The following is a 16,404-nucleotide window of genomic DNA, read 5'->3' on the forward strand; positions in this document are numbered from 1 at the left end:
CTGCTCATTTTGTTATATGTATTTATATGTACATTTATGGAGAGAGTGCGTAATCATAAAAGAATGAACGTGGTCTTAATGGGGTCAACCAACACTTTAGGTTAAAAAAGCATGTTGTGTTATCCTGTGAGCCTGTAAGAGTCCATTAGCGCTTCTGATTTCCATCACTCTGGCGTGTTGCAGCTCCAATAGCATCAAATGTGCCGCTTAGCTGATACTCAGTAAAGACAGCAGTCAGGTGGATCACTTACACAATGGCTCGAACACACTAAGAGTCTTGTGGGATTAGTGAATGGCGTGTTGGAAAAATGCTGGAAATGCAAGACCTTTCTTTTCCTTAGCAGACCGTTGCTTTGCTTTCCTTAATCTTTTCCTTCTGAACCAACAGCTGATGCATGCCATTGTGAAATCCACATCCCAAACCCACAAATTCATCAAGCAGCTCAACCGAGCTTAATCCCGGAGCTCGGAAAGAACCAACGGGACACACAAGAGTACACCCAGAAGACGACTGATTTCGGGATACGGAAAACGGCGGAATGCTCGAACTGTCCTCTTGTCTAGTTTTCACCTTTACTGACCCCCATGGCCATAGTCCTGTGCTGCAATCACACCTCAGGTTCTACTGTTGACTCTAAGGTCAGCTGGGGGGGACAGTTAAAAAAAAAAAAACGAGCATGGCAGCCCTGAGTAATTTAGAGACGCTCTTACTTTACTGCCCGAGGACGGCACTGAATATAACAGCGATACGCAGGCCAGGGTCAGGGCAGCTTGGGTACCGGGCAGAATCTCACGGGGCAGTTTTGTGCAGCGGTTGCATATTTCACAGTCATGACTGTTGAAACTCGACCCGTTTCAATCTCCGCTGGTCTGAACCGTAACCGTCACTTTGAGACTGGTTGATGTAAAAGGGGTCAGAAAATATTGGTTAAGTCCCAGAAGTGGGCAGGACTGCCATGCTGGAATACACTGCTTTCAGCAGGCTTATAGTGGGTAAGGTAATAACCCCATTACCCAAAGCTACACTTAGAGGTTAAACAGCTGTGGAGGAACACAGAGAGATACTGTCAACAGTGCTGGAACCTTCAGGGAAACAGTAAGCTGGTACATTCCAAGCTTTCAAATCTCAGGAAAATTAATTGCCACCATTAAAATGTTTTATGTTCCACGCAAAGTGAGGCGTTTTCATGCAACTTGTGCATCTGTTAGATCCGATTATTAGTTATATAACGAGTAATGTTTATTGGTGGACTTATAAATATAAGCTTCTCTCAATATTACCATTGTGCTGATAATTAAAAGTGCTGGAGACATTGCATGTAATGCGGTAATGCTATGCTAAGCTAAAGTAACAGGGAAGTGCAGCACACAGTGCAGTAGGAACAGATTTCCATAGCAATAGCCTACGCTAATTTGCCACCAGCAGCTATTCTGCAAAAGATTTTTTAACACATTGCTAGATAGTCTAATCCCAGTCTTCGTATTAGCAAACCTGTACTGACCTGAAGCAAATCCAGGTATGTTGTTTTTTTTTGCATCATAATTCTTGAGCCGTACACAGCCTTCAGTTTGAGGCCAAGTTATAGACCTCCTCATAGGCAGAACCAGACCTGGGTTTTAAAGCAGGCCAGCCTCTTCCTGTTCCACATCCATCTTCTAAGAGGGGCATTTCCCGTACTGCGGATTAGTCTGCGTGGGTATCGCTTACACTCAACACCTTTAAATCAATACACGCGGTCCAGCCAATGCTGTCAGCGGCTACATCCAAGTCTCATGGAGGGCTCATTCATAAATGCAACCCACGCAGAGTACCCATAAGAAGGGCTCATTCATAAATCAGTACGCAAAGAAGGGCCAATCAGAACCATGTTCAAGTGTAAAGGTTAATTACACGGGACTTTGGCTGCTGGTGATTTCCTCTCTGCAAAACATTTTTGCAACGTCTGCATGCTATGTTCATGTCCTACGCAAAATACATAAAAATACGGCCTACCATACTGGTACTACAGCCTTATATTTCCGCAATAACTCCATCCGATAACCCTGCAGGTGGCATTATTGCTCCTGATAATGACTTGTTGATAACATCTCATAACACCTGATAATGACTTGTGTGTCCAGACTTGAAAAGGGGTTTCAACAGGGACACATTTACTTAGCCTGTCCCACAAGAATCTATTGCACAGTTTAATAATGCGAAATATGATTTCAGTCCTGTGGCAATTTAATTATGTAATTCAATATTAAATTTGAAAAACTGTATTTGTATATCAGTCACTCGCATAAGCTTATTTAAAACTACATTTTAAGAAGGACACTTTTTTTAATAAGTACACATCTGGAACATAAATAAAATGTGTTTTTTGGCTAAGAATACATCCCTGCTGTCGTAACTGCAAGCAATGCAAGTCTGCAGACTCATTTCTGCACAGCGGAGTCAAGTATTTTTAGCTACGCACAGGAAGATGTAAAGTACCGTGACCTATGACCCCTGCGCTACGAAACGTGTAATATGAAAGATATGCTGATACGAAGCCGTCACTTAGCCAAAACAGACTTCACGCCGCTCATCGACAGGCCTGACCACAGCTTCGATTTTCCAGTCTGATAAAAGAACAACCGGCCGGCCCCAAGAGCTCGACCTACTATTGCTCTGACTGCAGACATAACAGATGGGGTCCAAAAGCAGAGCGGGAAAACAAACACAGAAGCAGACACAGATGAAAAAGAAGGATAAAACTGAGCGGCTCTACCCACACAGGCCCTGGAGCACGGGCAGGTGAGAGAGAATCTGGGTCTAATGCAGCGTTTGTGCATACATCTCCCTAATGGCAGAGTCCTCTCCCTGCTATTGGTGACAGACCGAGTCCTCTCCCTGCTATTGGTGACAGACCGAGTCCTCTGACTGCTATTGGTGGCAGACCGAGTCCTCTCCCTGCTATTGGTGGCAGACCGAGTCCTCTTCCTGCTATTGGTGGCAGACCGAGTCCTCTCACTGCTATTGGTGACAGACCGAGTCCTCTCCCTGCTATTGGTGACAGACCGAGTCCTCTCCCTGCTATTGGTGACAGACTGAGTCCTCTCGCTGCTATTGGTGACAGACCGAGTCCTCTCCCTGCTATTGGTGGCAGACCGAGTCCCCTCGATGCTATTGGTGACAGGCCGAGTCCTCTGCCTGCTATTGGTGACAGACCGAGTCCCCTCCCTGCTATTGGTGACAGACCGAGTCCCCTCGCTGCTATTGGTGACAGACCAAGTCCCCTCGCTGCTATTGGTGACAGAGCCTCGCAGAAACATTGTTGCGCTCCACTCATGTGGAAATCAGTCGGCTTCGATCGCCATCACTCCTCCAGCTAGGCCCCTCTGATGGTCCACCGCGAGCCCCAGGCTCACTCAACACACCACACGCAAAATCGCGCTCCAAGTAGCGCACTCGCACAAAATCAGTGAACACGCGCGTGCCCTTACATTAATACTTCTGGACATCGGACCTGGGATGCATGGCCTTCCAGTCACATTAAGGGAACTAACTCAATAACTACAAACTGAACAGCCACCCCTTGCAGATGGTGTACAAATTTATATTGTAGATGTAAATATGTTACGTAGTACGGCACAAACTCTAAGAATGGGATCTCTGAAAATCAAGAACATAATTCTTCTAGCAGTGTCACCAGCAAGCAACCCCCATGTCGCTCACTATATTAGTCCACTATTCCTCATCCCGACAGCAATGTTTTATTATTTAAAGCCAAACAATCCCACAGTAAAACTGGCATCGAACTGACAGCCAAACGCTAAGCTAGAACAGTGTTTCCCAACCGGTGTGCCTTGACACTCTGGTATGCCGTCAGGTGTTAAAATGCATATTGCTTAATTAAAACCCCAAAAGAACATTTAGGCCTAACGTTGGTACATCACATCGACGGCAGTACGCCGCTCGCGGTTTTTTTCTGTCTGCGTTTATTTTTTATGCTTTTGAGGGTGGTGTGCCATGATATACTGCAAATATGGAAAGTGTGCCGCGGAAGGAAGAAGGTTGGGAAACGCTGAGCTAAAAATCATGACAGAATGCTTGTCCTGTTTTTGGAACAATGTATTGTAATGTATTCAATTCCTGTCAACCCAACAAGTATAACTCCATTGCTAATCTATGCAGTGTTGCAAAGGCGTGAAGCTCATTTTCTCTACAAGCACATCTCCTCCCCCCCCCCCCAAAAAAAAGACCTACTGATTGAAATGAGAATATGGGCTCCCTCCACAGCACCCCAATGGGAAATATGTCTTAATCTTAATTATAAATATCAAGGTTATACACCATGAAATATCATAAAGCATTCTGTAAAACTGAAGCCAAAACTTATTTTTTTTAAATAAATAAAACTGAAATCATTACTGTTGTTTCTAGATGGGCTCTCCCACACCAGTTTGTTTTGACAACACGTGCAATGCAATGTCAGTTAGTTAATATCAACTGGAGCCCCAGGCTAAGACTTAAATGGCCCTTCATGCTTACAGCCAACTTGAACCAGCTGCTCCTCCTAATGTTATGTCAACTGCACTGAACACAAATCCAGCTAATTTGGGTACATTACCATGTCAGAAAATACAGTGGCAACCAGTTAACACTTAAAATTATTCATATCGCGCCTCATCCAAAAAAACCGACTAATTTAGGCAAAGCGATTCGACGTGATTCCGATGCATGAGCCAATTTCAACAGAAATGAGTTGATGTGCATACAGTATATATTATAACTAATTCAACATTGTTTTAATTGACTGCCTCACTTCACTATTTAAATAGTTGTCACATGGGCTCATAAATCACCCTGATAACGGCACAACGGGGACAGATTTAACAAACGTGCAAGGTCCAATTAGCAAGCTAACTTTAGCTTTCAGTCGATTTAACACCCACACAGGTTGCTAACAAAATGTGAATCCCCAAACAGAGCATATGCGGGAAAAAGCAGTCCAATCTAGTTTGCCATCTAGTTTACCAAACAGGCTACCCTTAGCTAGCCATCTCTGCTATCCGGTGAGGTATTTGCCTAGCCGGTCATCTAGATGGCTTGCAAGCCAAATCATATAAATCCAAATCTTCGAGTGTTTTATTAGAAATTAGTAATATTAGCTACCGACACAATGTATATTGTCAATATCGGATCCAGATTAGCTTGCACCTAACAACACAATTACTAGACCAAGGTAACCTAACGTTAACGGTAGGCGCGCCAACAGTATTCGATGACTAGTTAACGTTAGCTAGCTATCAAGCACTGACATTAGCTCGCTTAAATTCTAGCTAATCAAGAACTCCTTACACATGAATTCGGCAGAGATTCAAGCTGGTAAACCTCCGTCAACAATACGTTACAATCTATCGGCATTCTTGATGCCAGCTAGGTTCATATCAGAATAGTTATTAGCTAGCTAGTTAGCCAGCTAGCAAACGCAGTAGTAACTACAACCCCGATAGCAAGTTGACGTTGGCTACATGGCTAATACGGGGGTCATTGGGGGTGTGATTTGTCCATAATGCAAATACTATCTAGTCTAGTCTGATAATACCATAACAGTAAGATAGGATGTTAACTAAATTACATCTGGGTTACCAATTATAAAGGGATCAACTGGTCGTGCAAACTACCCCGCAATTATCAAGCTTTGTGCATTCAGCAAACCAGCTATCGTTAACTTAGCAAGCCACATACGTGCTAGCTAGTTTTTTTCTGCTCCCTCTAGCTTCTGAGTTTTTAACGTAAAAGTCAGCTCGATCGCAAGCTAACACCCTAGCCATCTTGCTAACTACCGTTTCGTAGAAAATTGAGACGCGCGAGATATTTGTGTACCATTTAAACAGGGAGAAAAGCCACAGCTGTATAGATTAATGTATAAATGAGCAGTTTTACAAATACAAGTACAAACTGGCATTTGATAAATGTAACGGCTCTTACCGTATCCTCTCTGTTTGTGTCTTTATGCCGGGCGTTGGCAGGTCCGCACTTGGGGTTCCACAGTCAAGACTACAGGGGCGCATTACGTAGTGGTACGGACAAATATCCGCTTAAAGCGGTACAGAATCTATAATAGTAGGCTAAGCACACTGTCAACCTAAAACATCAGGCTAATTCTCTAAATTTAAGAGATTGCAAAATATAGATTAAATGTGACATAATTATTTGTTTTACCAGGTGTCCATTTCTTTTCGCCCATTTCGCCTGCCGGAAAGAAATTACAAAAGTAATTTGAGCAAACATTCTAAAATCTCTCATCTGTGTTGGAGGTTGAATGAAAAAATGTCAGCCAACATTCATTTTCAGCGTTTGTTATGACATAATGTTGCCACCAGCTTGTATCGTTTGCTTAACTTCAAAATCATGTTATGTCAGTAAAATATCCAGTTAGTTTGTCTTATACTTTTTTGACCTACTTTTCTAGCACAACGAACTGCTTTAGTCTGCCACTGGAGGGTGCTGTTTAGGAGGCATGCATCGGGCTTGCATACATGCACGCTATGACGGTAGCTTGGTCATATGATACTAGGATGATCACATGATTCTTCAGTACGGAACTAACATCAGAACATGGAAATAAAATGGAAAAGACTGCAGACGTTTAGTATTTATTTTTTATATTTTCCTTTAAGCAGGTGATTAAAGTGCGTATTTGTTTCAGAAAATAAGACGCCTGTGTTCCAACTAATCGTGTATTCTTGTTTCACTAGCAAGCGTGCTGGTTTGCTAATTTAAGGAAATTAATAATCGCTATGCACTCGATCAGCTGAAATGTTCCGAACGGAGCATATAACATTTTCTTAAAGCCACGTAGCTAACTTTGCCACTTTTCTAATTTCGAAGAAAGATGATGGATTGAATTTGGACAACTTTTCGCGATGACAACTGCAAGTCCCTGGCCCCAGAGAATCTCGGCTTTCTCACTCAGTCCATCGCAGTTCTTGTCCAGCACAACGCCGGATGGCTTCCTAGCTGAGCTCCTGTTCGAGCTTAGAGATGACAAGGCGAGCGAGAGCATCAAGGTAAGTGTATTTAACAGACTAGTTACTGGTGGTGTGCCAGGTCGCGATTTTGTGTGTGGTTTTTTTTTTTGGGGGGGGGGGGGGGGTGGTGGGCTAGAGTACACAATTACAAAATATAGTACTTTTATGAACAAAATACAAATTCAAAGCTAGCAGTATGATTACATTATGGCCGTTGTTTTAGAACTTTTAGTCTGCTTAAAATGCTAGGACTCTCTCTCTCTCTTGCAAATTAAATGCCTTAGTAGATTGAGAGTAAATGAGAAATTTCAGTTCTGGTTTCCAGATGTCTCCTTATTGGATGTAGTATATACTTTACTTCACTCTAGTGTGTTTCTTTTGCACCTCTGCACCTTGAACTAATGCACTTGTTGTACGTCGCTCTGGATAAGAGCGTCTGCTAAATGCCTGTAATGTAATATAATATAATATGAAGTAGTTCTTAAGTATTTTGAAACATGAAGTTGCTGCATGCCTGTATTTGAAGAAATGTACACAGTTTTTTTTTTTCACATTAAAATGTTAGACACTTGAAAAATTTGATTTCAATATTCATTTTAGTTTTTGAGTGTAGTGTAATTATCTGGCTGTCAGGAACCGCAAGCTTCTCTTTTTCCATTGTAACTGCTGACATTTCATTACTGTGCTGTTGCAGATTCTCCTGCTGTCCCTGCTGCAGGAGTACCCCAATGTCCTTTGCCCCAGCTACACGGCGGGGGAGGAGACGGTCCTTGAACTTCTGGCCATCTTCAACCAGGCTCCCGTCCGAGCCGTCAACCTCAGGTGCCACCTAATGCTGGCGATCACCAATGTCCTGGTGTGCGCTTCCCGTCTGGACGACCAGGGCAACGCGGCGGAGTGCGTCCTGGACCTCCTGTTTCAGACGGCCCAGGACACGAACGACCTGAAGGACGGGCAGGCCCTGCGCCCTCTTAGGGCCGTGGCCTGCGACTGCCTCCGCGAGGTGGAGACCTCTTTCCCCGGCCTGTTCTCCCAGAGGCTGGAGGCCCTCTACCTCCTGAAGCAGCAGGAGATGACGCCCCTGCACCAGGCCTACTGCGTCTTGTACACGCTGAGCCTGAAGAACGCCATTCACCTCTTGTCCCGGGGAGACGGGGCTCCCGGCGGGGACATAAAGAGCCTTTTGGCTGGAAACGAGGGGCTGGCTTGGAAGGCCGTCGAGAAGCCCCTGCCCCCCGTCCGTCTGAGCGCCATGGGCCAGATCCCCGTGCTGCAGACAAACGCGGACGTCAGGGAGCTCAGGGCCATCGTCTCCTTGCTGCTGGAGGAGTCCTACCTGCTGACCCCGGTAGCCCAGGCTGCCCTGCTTCGAGAGCTCGTGGAGGTCGTGGCCATGGTCCAGGCCCTCTCGCCGGCCATTTTTAAGTCCCAGCTCCTGCGTCTCTGCGGGACCGCGGAGGTCACGCTCATGCACGCCACGCTGCTCATGAAGGCGGCCTTCACGGATAGCCTCTTCACCACGGAGGACGAGAACTTCTTCATCAAGAGGCTGGTGGGCATGTCGCAGCACCCTCTGCTGGGCAGCACGCAGAAGCTCTTCTACATGGACTGCATCCTTCATTTCCCGGAGAACCGCCCCATCTCCTGCAACGGCGAGGAGAGCCTGCCGGTGCTGGTCACCCCTCGCCTGGCCGCCTCCCTCCTGCCCACGGTGTTCAACAACAGCAGCACCATGCTGTGCAGGCTGAGCCTCCTCAGCCTGGTGTACATGGAGGCGGACGACGACGACGACAGAGGGGTGAGCTATCTGTTCGACCACCTGATGGCGCTCCACAGAATCGTGGACAACCACGGCACCAGGGAGATGACGGTCACGTTTTTCAGAGCGGCTTTTACCTTCCTCGGCTATTTTTACCAGTCCGAGAAGTTCACCTGCGCCCTGACAGCGAGACTTTGCGAACTCTACTCAAGGCACTGTTACCTTGCACCCAACCTGATCAACTTGGTCGATCGTACCCAGGAATGTTTGGGCGATTCAGGATGGCCAATCCAGCTGCTTAAAGCATTGCAGAAACTGATTGTGGAGTTGCCAATCCCAGATCTGAGTCTCCAGAACCTCAGCTGGCACCTTAAAGTTTTAGGTCGGGTGGCGAGGGAGAGCCAAGTTCCCCAGAGAAGCACCCTGTGCTTTCTGCTCAGCGTCCTGATCAACTCCAGCCTGTGCTCGGCGGGAGGCTGGCGGTTGGGCAACGCGGTCCTCACGGTCTGTCGAAACCTGCTCCTGCACCCGAGCTTGGATCAGGTGTTCATCGAGCTGGCCGACCTCCTGCAGCACACCATGCTCCGCTACGAGGACGCGGACATCCGGGACCACGCCAGGTTCTACTACACCCTGCTGACCAACCTGTCGAGGGAGAAGCTCTCGGGGGTCCTGACGAAGGGGCCGGACATCGGGCCGACGAAAGTGAGGTCCCTGTCCTCTGTCATGGCGGAAAGCGACGAGCAGTCCAGCTGCTTGACCGTACACCAAACCAGGCAGCCAGTGCTGCAGCTTGTGAAGGTCCCGCAGAGTGAATCGTGGGAGGCACCCGGCGAGGGGGAGTCCAAGAGCCTCGAGGACACTGAGGTGCTGACGGCCTATCGGGAACAATTTCTCAGCCCCGGCTTCGCTTCCGAGGTGAACCTGAAATGCCACCTGAGGCACGCGGGGGAGGTGAAAGCCTGTCACCACAAGCTCTTCAGCATCTGCCTCCATTTCGAGCTGACGGACGCCAATTACGAAGAAGTCAGAGACATCACCGTGCCGTGCCTCTTCAAGGACAGGAAGCCCCCGGTCGTGCACCTCAAACTGAGGCCGCGCCGGCCTTACCCGACCCGCCTTCGCACCAGTGCCATGTTCACCACCGAGGACGGCCTATCTTGGTACACCCAGCTGCAGGACGTCTTCGTGTCTTTCCCCGATGTCTTCCTTCCGCTCCCCGTCAAAGCCGATTGGTCAGGGGAGAGCAGGGAGCAGCTCTTCGACCGCATCTGGAACGGCACGCGTTCGGAGGACAGCAGCCGGTCGGCCAGCAGCCTGTTCTGCTTCGAGCTCGGGGACCGCAGCCTCTCTGGCCTGGTCAATCAGGCCTTCCACCCTTACCTGATCTCCAGGGACCCGAAGCAGGAGTGTTACAAGGTCTTGTTCTTCCTGCCGCCTCAGTGCCACGTGCTGCTGAACATCACGAACACGGAGGATGCCGTTCACGTCAGCATCGCCACTGACAACTGGAAGCTTCTGCCTTACATAAACTCTTACTTGCAGAATGTCACAAGCGAGACACACATTAACGCAGAAAGCCTAGTGCAAGTGCCAGATGCCATAACAGAAGATACCTCACGTGAGATGTGAATGGAATATGAAGACTGTTTTTTTTACGGAAATATTCCCACTTTTAATGCTTCCCACGTTCGTCTGTGGAGTGATATAAAATTGCCCATGACTGAATTCAGTCTTTTGCTAGTGATTTTCCTTGTAGTAATGAATAATGAATCCTGTTTTCCTCTTGCATTTATTTTCATGAAGTTATATGAAAATATTGATCTGCCTTTTGTTTAGCATATTTGCTTTGTATGATATTAAAAAAGAGAACAATGATCTGCCACACTATGCATTTTATGAAGTCGCATAACGTTTTGCCATGCCTTAGCAACTATAATTTACAAGGCCAAATATATTTTCCTTGTGTGGGAATCCTGTATATTCCTTCTATTTCTGTAATAAAACATGACAAGTTGAATTTCAGTCATTTTATTTGATATTAGATGTTTTACTCTCATCTGATGGCTCTGTAAATTTCATTCATTGAATCACATTAAAACATTTAATAAGAGAATAAATATAATTGCTACAACATTTCAAGTAATCCATGAGTACTTCCTCAAATATAAATTGGCAGAAAAAGCCTAACGTAATATTCTGGATTAAATCTGGCACCAATTGGGGACACTCAGATAAAAACATTGCACTGCTGCCTTCATAGCTGGTTCAGATAAAGCTGCAATTGGCATTTCAAAAAACGATTCCTTAAATAAAAGCAATTAAAACCCAATCCCAGAAATTAAAAAAAAGTATTTGAGCATAAATTACAGACAGTATTTTTTTCCCCCACATTTGAATGGAAACTTATATAGATATTTATACAGCAGATGAAATACATTGGAGGATTATAAACTGATTCATAGTTGTTTATCCTGAATTCAAAGGTTCAAACTTGTCCTGGACAACCATTCTGTTCCTCATTTGAACCCTCCTCAAACCTGATGAGATAACTCAACTGTTTAGGAAACGCTGCAAACAACAAAAGTATGAGCACTGAAACGCAGACACAAATGGTAGGATTTCTGATTTTGAACAGGTCTTCACTGGCTTTCTTAAATTTTGAATGTTATACATATTTAATTTTAAATACCATTTGTCATTATTACATTGTTTGTGAAGAAGATGGAAGACTTTACTGATTACTGATTTAGAAAACTACATAAAGTTCAAAGCCTAAATTATGTATCAAAGGTATGATTTGGCTTGCTAACATAAGTTGTCTGGATAAGACATTGAAATCTTTCATTTTGTAACTTTTGACATTTTCCACTAAACCTGGCACAGTCTGAGGACTGTTATGAAATAGTCCCTGACTACGCTCGTAACAAAGAACACAACCCAAGTTGTACGCAAGGGCCGATCAAAGTTCACTGTGAGTGACAAATGTCAGATTCAGTAGTTTGGTAGCAGCACGTCCAGTAAGCACAGTTATTCTTTAAAAAAAAAAAAAAACATAATTAATACCCCTTAAAGTCCCGATAGTAACGGAAGGCAGTTGGTTCTCGGTCACGGACGTTCAGTCTTAGGACAGCCCCTGAAAGTTGGGCTCCGACGCAGGAGGCAGGGCAGTCTGCTGGTTTAACAGCTTGTCCATGATGCCGATTTCTGCGTCTCTTTTTTCCACGTCCTCCAGAGGCGTCCAAGACATGTCGTACTGAAGCTTATAGGCGCCGAGGAACTTGTGCGGGCAGCCGGGTCCCCATTCCTTAAAAAAACAAAAAGCAAACTAAATTAGACCTCACACCTGAAGAAGGGATGAAGAATAGCAGACGGCTTTTGTCTTCGGAAAAGAATTTAACCGTTTAGCATGCTGTCGCACCCCATTGTTGCTCTATATTTTCAGACTTGTGTTAGTCTGAAAATACAGAGAAAAATAACCAAACATCCTAGAAAGCTTAATAACTTCAGTTACACTGCATGGAACTCCCATTCAACAATCCCCATTTAACACTAACACAGAGACTAGAACCTCAACACACTTTCTCCCAAACAATGGGGAAACTTACAACTGAGTATTGATCTTCACTTTCAACACCTACAAAATGTTCAAATGGTGTTTATCTTTCCTATGGTAGAATACTATATAATTGAACTTATGCGTTCACCCATCCAAATCTTCAGTGCTCCCAGTCATCAGTCTCTTGCTTTTCAAAACATAAAACTTGTTTAAATTATTACGAATGACCCTTATCGTGAAGGTGAGTTTTACAAAACGTAATCTTAGACACGACATTGGTGTTGTGGTTCCCAGCATTGGTTCTCTGAGAACATGCTGTTCAAACTGGATCATACGCAAACGTTGATCTCTGACGTCAGGAAAACACCACGGAACAGCACACACCCTTATATAACTGTTTACCGCTCTATACCGTGTGCTTTATTAAAACAGTATTATCCTCTGCTAAAGGGGAGAGCTGTTAATTCTAGCATGGTGTGTATCAATCAGCATTTCCTTATTAAATGTAAATTATTATTAAAATTATTAAATGTAATGTAATGTAATGTAAATGAGAGTACAGGGAAGTAATGAAATTCTCTGCTACATTAGAAAATACCAAGAAATGATATAATCGTACTTCAGTATGAAATGTATGAAAATAATGCTTAAATTCTGTGTTACTTTAGAGCAGTGGTTCTCAAAGTTGGGGGCAGGCCCCTAAGGGTTGAGGGGGGGGGAGAGAAAGTCCAGTAAAAACAAAAAAGCGGGGCTTCAAAAAATGTTGCATTACCAAAATGAGGGGCATGACCAAAAAGGTTTGGGAACCACTGCTTTCGAGGACAGTGCCGAGAAGTAATGACATAATTCTGCTCTACCTGAGGGGAGATTATGGAGAAATACCGCTGTCCTGACTCGCGCATGTAAAGGTAATACATGTTCCCGGGTTTCTTGACCACATTGCAGGCTGCATGATGCAGCTCAGCATCCTTCTTCGCATCTTCCAACACCTGAAGTAAATGAAACGAGAACAAATCAGTCCAGTCATTTTCCGCACCCCTACTCTGTATTTGGCATAAATGCTAAATTTACCTTTTGAAGGGTAGGCTTTTAAAAACTTTTTATTTTATTATTTTCTTAACAAAATTCGGTGTTCTAAAACTCCATTGCTTTCAGTTACCAGTAGTGATTGTTACATTACAGCATTAGGATGTTCAGTTACGAATATTCTAATCACATATTTGAGATTAAAGGGTCAATTATGGAACATTGTTAAAAGTCACACCTCTGAATACTGTCCTTCAGCATGATTCAATGTCAGTTTGCATAATGACGAAATAATGATTACGAAACAAATAGGCAAGAATTCCTAAAATGCCACCGTACCTTTCTTGCTTGCTCCTGAAGGTACCTTATTTGATCAGCAATGACGGTCAATTTGTTACAGGCATTGGCCCTGATAAACTCATCTCCCTGTGAATTCAACAAATAAACCAAAATCCTGATTAAATCCAGTTTCACAACAGTTCATAACAATTATTCATATCATTATGGGTGAACTTGGATCTTCATCTTGATGTTGTAGTCCTTTCTCATATTTCTTGTGACCATGGCTCAATTCTGGCTTAAGATTTCGCCATAGCTTTACTGATTTAGCCAATGCTTTACTGTGTGAAGAAGTCTTGATGTTCATGGCTATGGGTAGCAGCTACTTTACGATGATTGTACTTTACGACCTGTGTTTTGTATTTGTTCCAATGACTTTAGGCAATAAACGCAATAACGCAATAAAATGTAATATCCTAAACCAAGACTGACAAACGGGCGTTATTTTGAAATAAAAAAAACTAGCAATACTGCAAGTAATACAATCAGGAACACAGCATAATAATATCCCTTACCTTCTGCACTTGCTGTGCCAGTGCAATGAGGTCCATAGGATCCCCGACTCTGTTCGTCTGGTAGGAGCTCACTAGCTCCACGCCACACGGAGTGCTGGTGGTCTCCACCAGGGTAACTGCATGGAACAGTAAGGTAAAGTGGTACTTGGAAGTGTCCAATTTTTAATTTCTAAGATAGCTACACTCGCTGTTGCGTTGACAGGTTGCGTTTTATCGAATGTTAAACACGTCAGAAGTTGTCAACATGCCAAGGAGCTTATGTATTGAACACGTGCTGGAGGCATGGGTTAGGCTACTAGTTGTAATAAAATATAAGACTAGACCGCTATAACACCCTGTAAGGAAAGTAAGGAAGAAATAAGGACACAAGAAGTAAGGAAACCAGCAACTGTGGCAACGAAGAAATGTTGCATAAACATGTTTTTAAGTCAGAACTAGTTTGCTATGCAACTTGGACGTTGGTCTCTTAAATTTGACGAGCACTAATATAAAAATAATGTTGACGCATGTCAATATATATTTAAAAAAAATATTTAATCGTGATCTGCGCTAATGTTACTAAAAACGAGCTATCCGGTTACTGAGTATTACTATCTCAGAAGTCATCAGCTGAACTTCAATTTGAAAAATACTTATGTCCTGTTCACTTTTTTTTTCTTTTGCGAACAATTCTTTTTATTTTCAGAAAGGCATACACCACAGAGAAAATATTCCATAAGCAGGTCCTGTCCACATTCTAAACAATATTACAGGAAATTAGGAGATCAACACACTATTCTTCGCAGCTGGCTACGTGGAAAGCCTCTTCTCGAATAGACAGTTTGCAATGACTGTTCATTTTAAAGTAGACTCTAAACTTACCCGGAGTGGTTTTGTTAAGTTGATTTGGCAAGCTAATAGTCTTTTCCATTTTTATTTACCCGCAAATACCCAAAGCATATGAGATGTGTTTCACTATGTACTTCAGCTTGCTTGCAGGACAATTTTGTAACAAACTTCATCCAGCAAGCAAACCGTACGGTGTTTCGAGGTCCTTGTCAGCTGAATATAGCTGCCCACATGTTCGCCTGACTATATGTATGACTATTTAAAATGTAAATACGGCTTATTTTTTTACAAATCAGATAAATATGCAACATAAACATTAATATTAATTTTTCCCTAGAGAAATACAAACGAAAATTCTAAACTTTGCAATATTAGTCCTTATAAACTCGAGGCACCTAACTGCAGCGTTCAGTGGTATGTTAGGCAATAAAAATCGTCATGGTAAACAAAAAAAAAAAAAACATAGCCTAGTTAATAACTTGTCCTTTCTGGTATAACATTTAATAACATCTGCCCCACCTCTGCCCATACATCTGTGAAAGACACAAGTCTGGATACAAAATTATTGATATCAAAATATTGCCATAAAGTTTCATTTACATTTTCACCACTGTTTCACAGAATCTAAACAAGTGCCAAAGAAATAATACCTTTGTTTTCTTGTATTTATTCAAGTAACTTGGACCAGTGTTTCCACTCATTTAATTTTCTGTTTTTTTTTTTCTAAATTTTTTTAAAAACTTGGTATCTTGAATGTTTTGTCACCACAAAAGCTAAAATCCCAAAATCTGTTACAGTTCTTCTGAGTTCTTGACTGAAATAGATATTGATAGGTTTATAGTTTTATTGTGCGGCTGTGTGAAGTTGTATCTAAATTATGTGCGTTTACATGAGGTCAGAGGATATACAAGTCTATGTTTGTGGTGTGATTCCTGGATCCTTTCAGACCAGCAAATCATAGCTGCTGTTTCACTGTAGTCAGGGGTAGTGGTTTCTTTATAGTTGCATTGAGTTCTTCCAGTAGTTGTGGTGCAGTTTTACGATGGTTTCACTTGCTTATGCTTCTTTGCAATTTTTCTCTGGAAATAACCTTCCACAATGTTTACTTGGCTCCGCACATCTTCTAACATCTAAGTTCTTCTTTTTTGCCATATTTCTTGCAGCTTTAGTGCCTATTTTACTTGCACTACAGGATAAAGGTATTAGGCAACCTGTTATTTTTTTTACTTAAGATTTCATTCAATTTAATTAGCTCCCTCCTCCACCTCCCTCCCACCCCTCCAACCCCCACTTTGCAAAATGGTTGGGTAGACTTCCAATTTAATTGTAATTTAATTTAATTGTAATTAAAGCCAAATAAGGCTATATAAGTCATG

At 43.4% G+C, this 16,404-nt stretch overlaps 3 protein-coding genes across 6 annotated transcripts in view; 1 reads left to right on the plus strand and 2 right to left on the minus strand.

The window, feature by feature from the left end:
• The window catches only part of cdc42 (cell division cycle 42), a 21,250-nt gene extending 15,189 nt beyond the window's left edge, over nucleotides 1–6,061 (minus strand). For all 3 annotated transcript variants that reach the window (XM_035387410.1, XM_035387412.1, XM_035387411.1), the window contains exon 1: nucleotides 5,960–6,061. The gene's annotated coding sequence lies outside the window, so the exon portion shown is untranslated. The remainder of the gene's footprint in view (nucleotides 1–5,959) is intronic.
• ap5b1 (adaptor related protein complex 5 subunit beta 1) lies at nucleotides 6,026–10,781 on the plus strand. Of its 2 annotated transcripts, none has more exons than XM_035387408.1 (3): nucleotides 6,026–6,051; nucleotides 6,863–7,041; nucleotides 7,697–10,781. In XM_035387408.1, exons 2-3 carry the CDS (start codon nucleotides 6,898–6,900, stop codon nucleotides 10,391–10,393), a joined length of 2,841 nt encoding a protein of 946 aa, XP_035243299.1. In that variant the 5' UTR covers nucleotides 6,026–6,051; nucleotides 6,863–6,897; the 3' UTR covers nucleotides 10,394–10,781. The 2 variants fall into 2 exon arrangements, with proteins under 2 accessions (XP_035243299.1, XP_035243298.1); XM_035387407.1 differs by lacking the exon at nucleotides 6,026–6,051 and adding an exon at nucleotides 6,550–6,654.
• On the minus strand, nucleotides 10,777–15,231 carry c13h1orf50 (chromosome 13 C1orf50 homolog). The gene is made up of 5 exons (XM_035387413.1): nucleotides 15,062–15,231; nucleotides 14,201–14,316; nucleotides 13,686–13,772; nucleotides 13,178–13,309; nucleotides 10,777–12,068 (listed from the first exon to the last, which is right to left on the minus strand). Exons 1-5 carry the CDS (start codon nucleotides 15,108–15,110, stop codon nucleotides 11,886–11,888), a joined length of 567 nt encoding a protein of 188 aa, XP_035243304.1. The 5' UTR covers nucleotides 15,111–15,231; the 3' UTR covers nucleotides 10,777–11,885.
• Nucleotides 15,232–16,404: the final 1,173 nt, after the last annotated feature.

This window comes from Anguilla anguilla, chromosome 13, assembly GCF_013347855.1.
Source record: "Anguilla anguilla isolate fAngAng1 chromosome 13, fAngAng1.pri, whole genome shotgun sequence".
Lineage (NCBI taxonomy): Eukaryota > Metazoa > Chordata > Actinopteri > Anguilliformes > Anguillidae > Anguilla > Anguilla anguilla.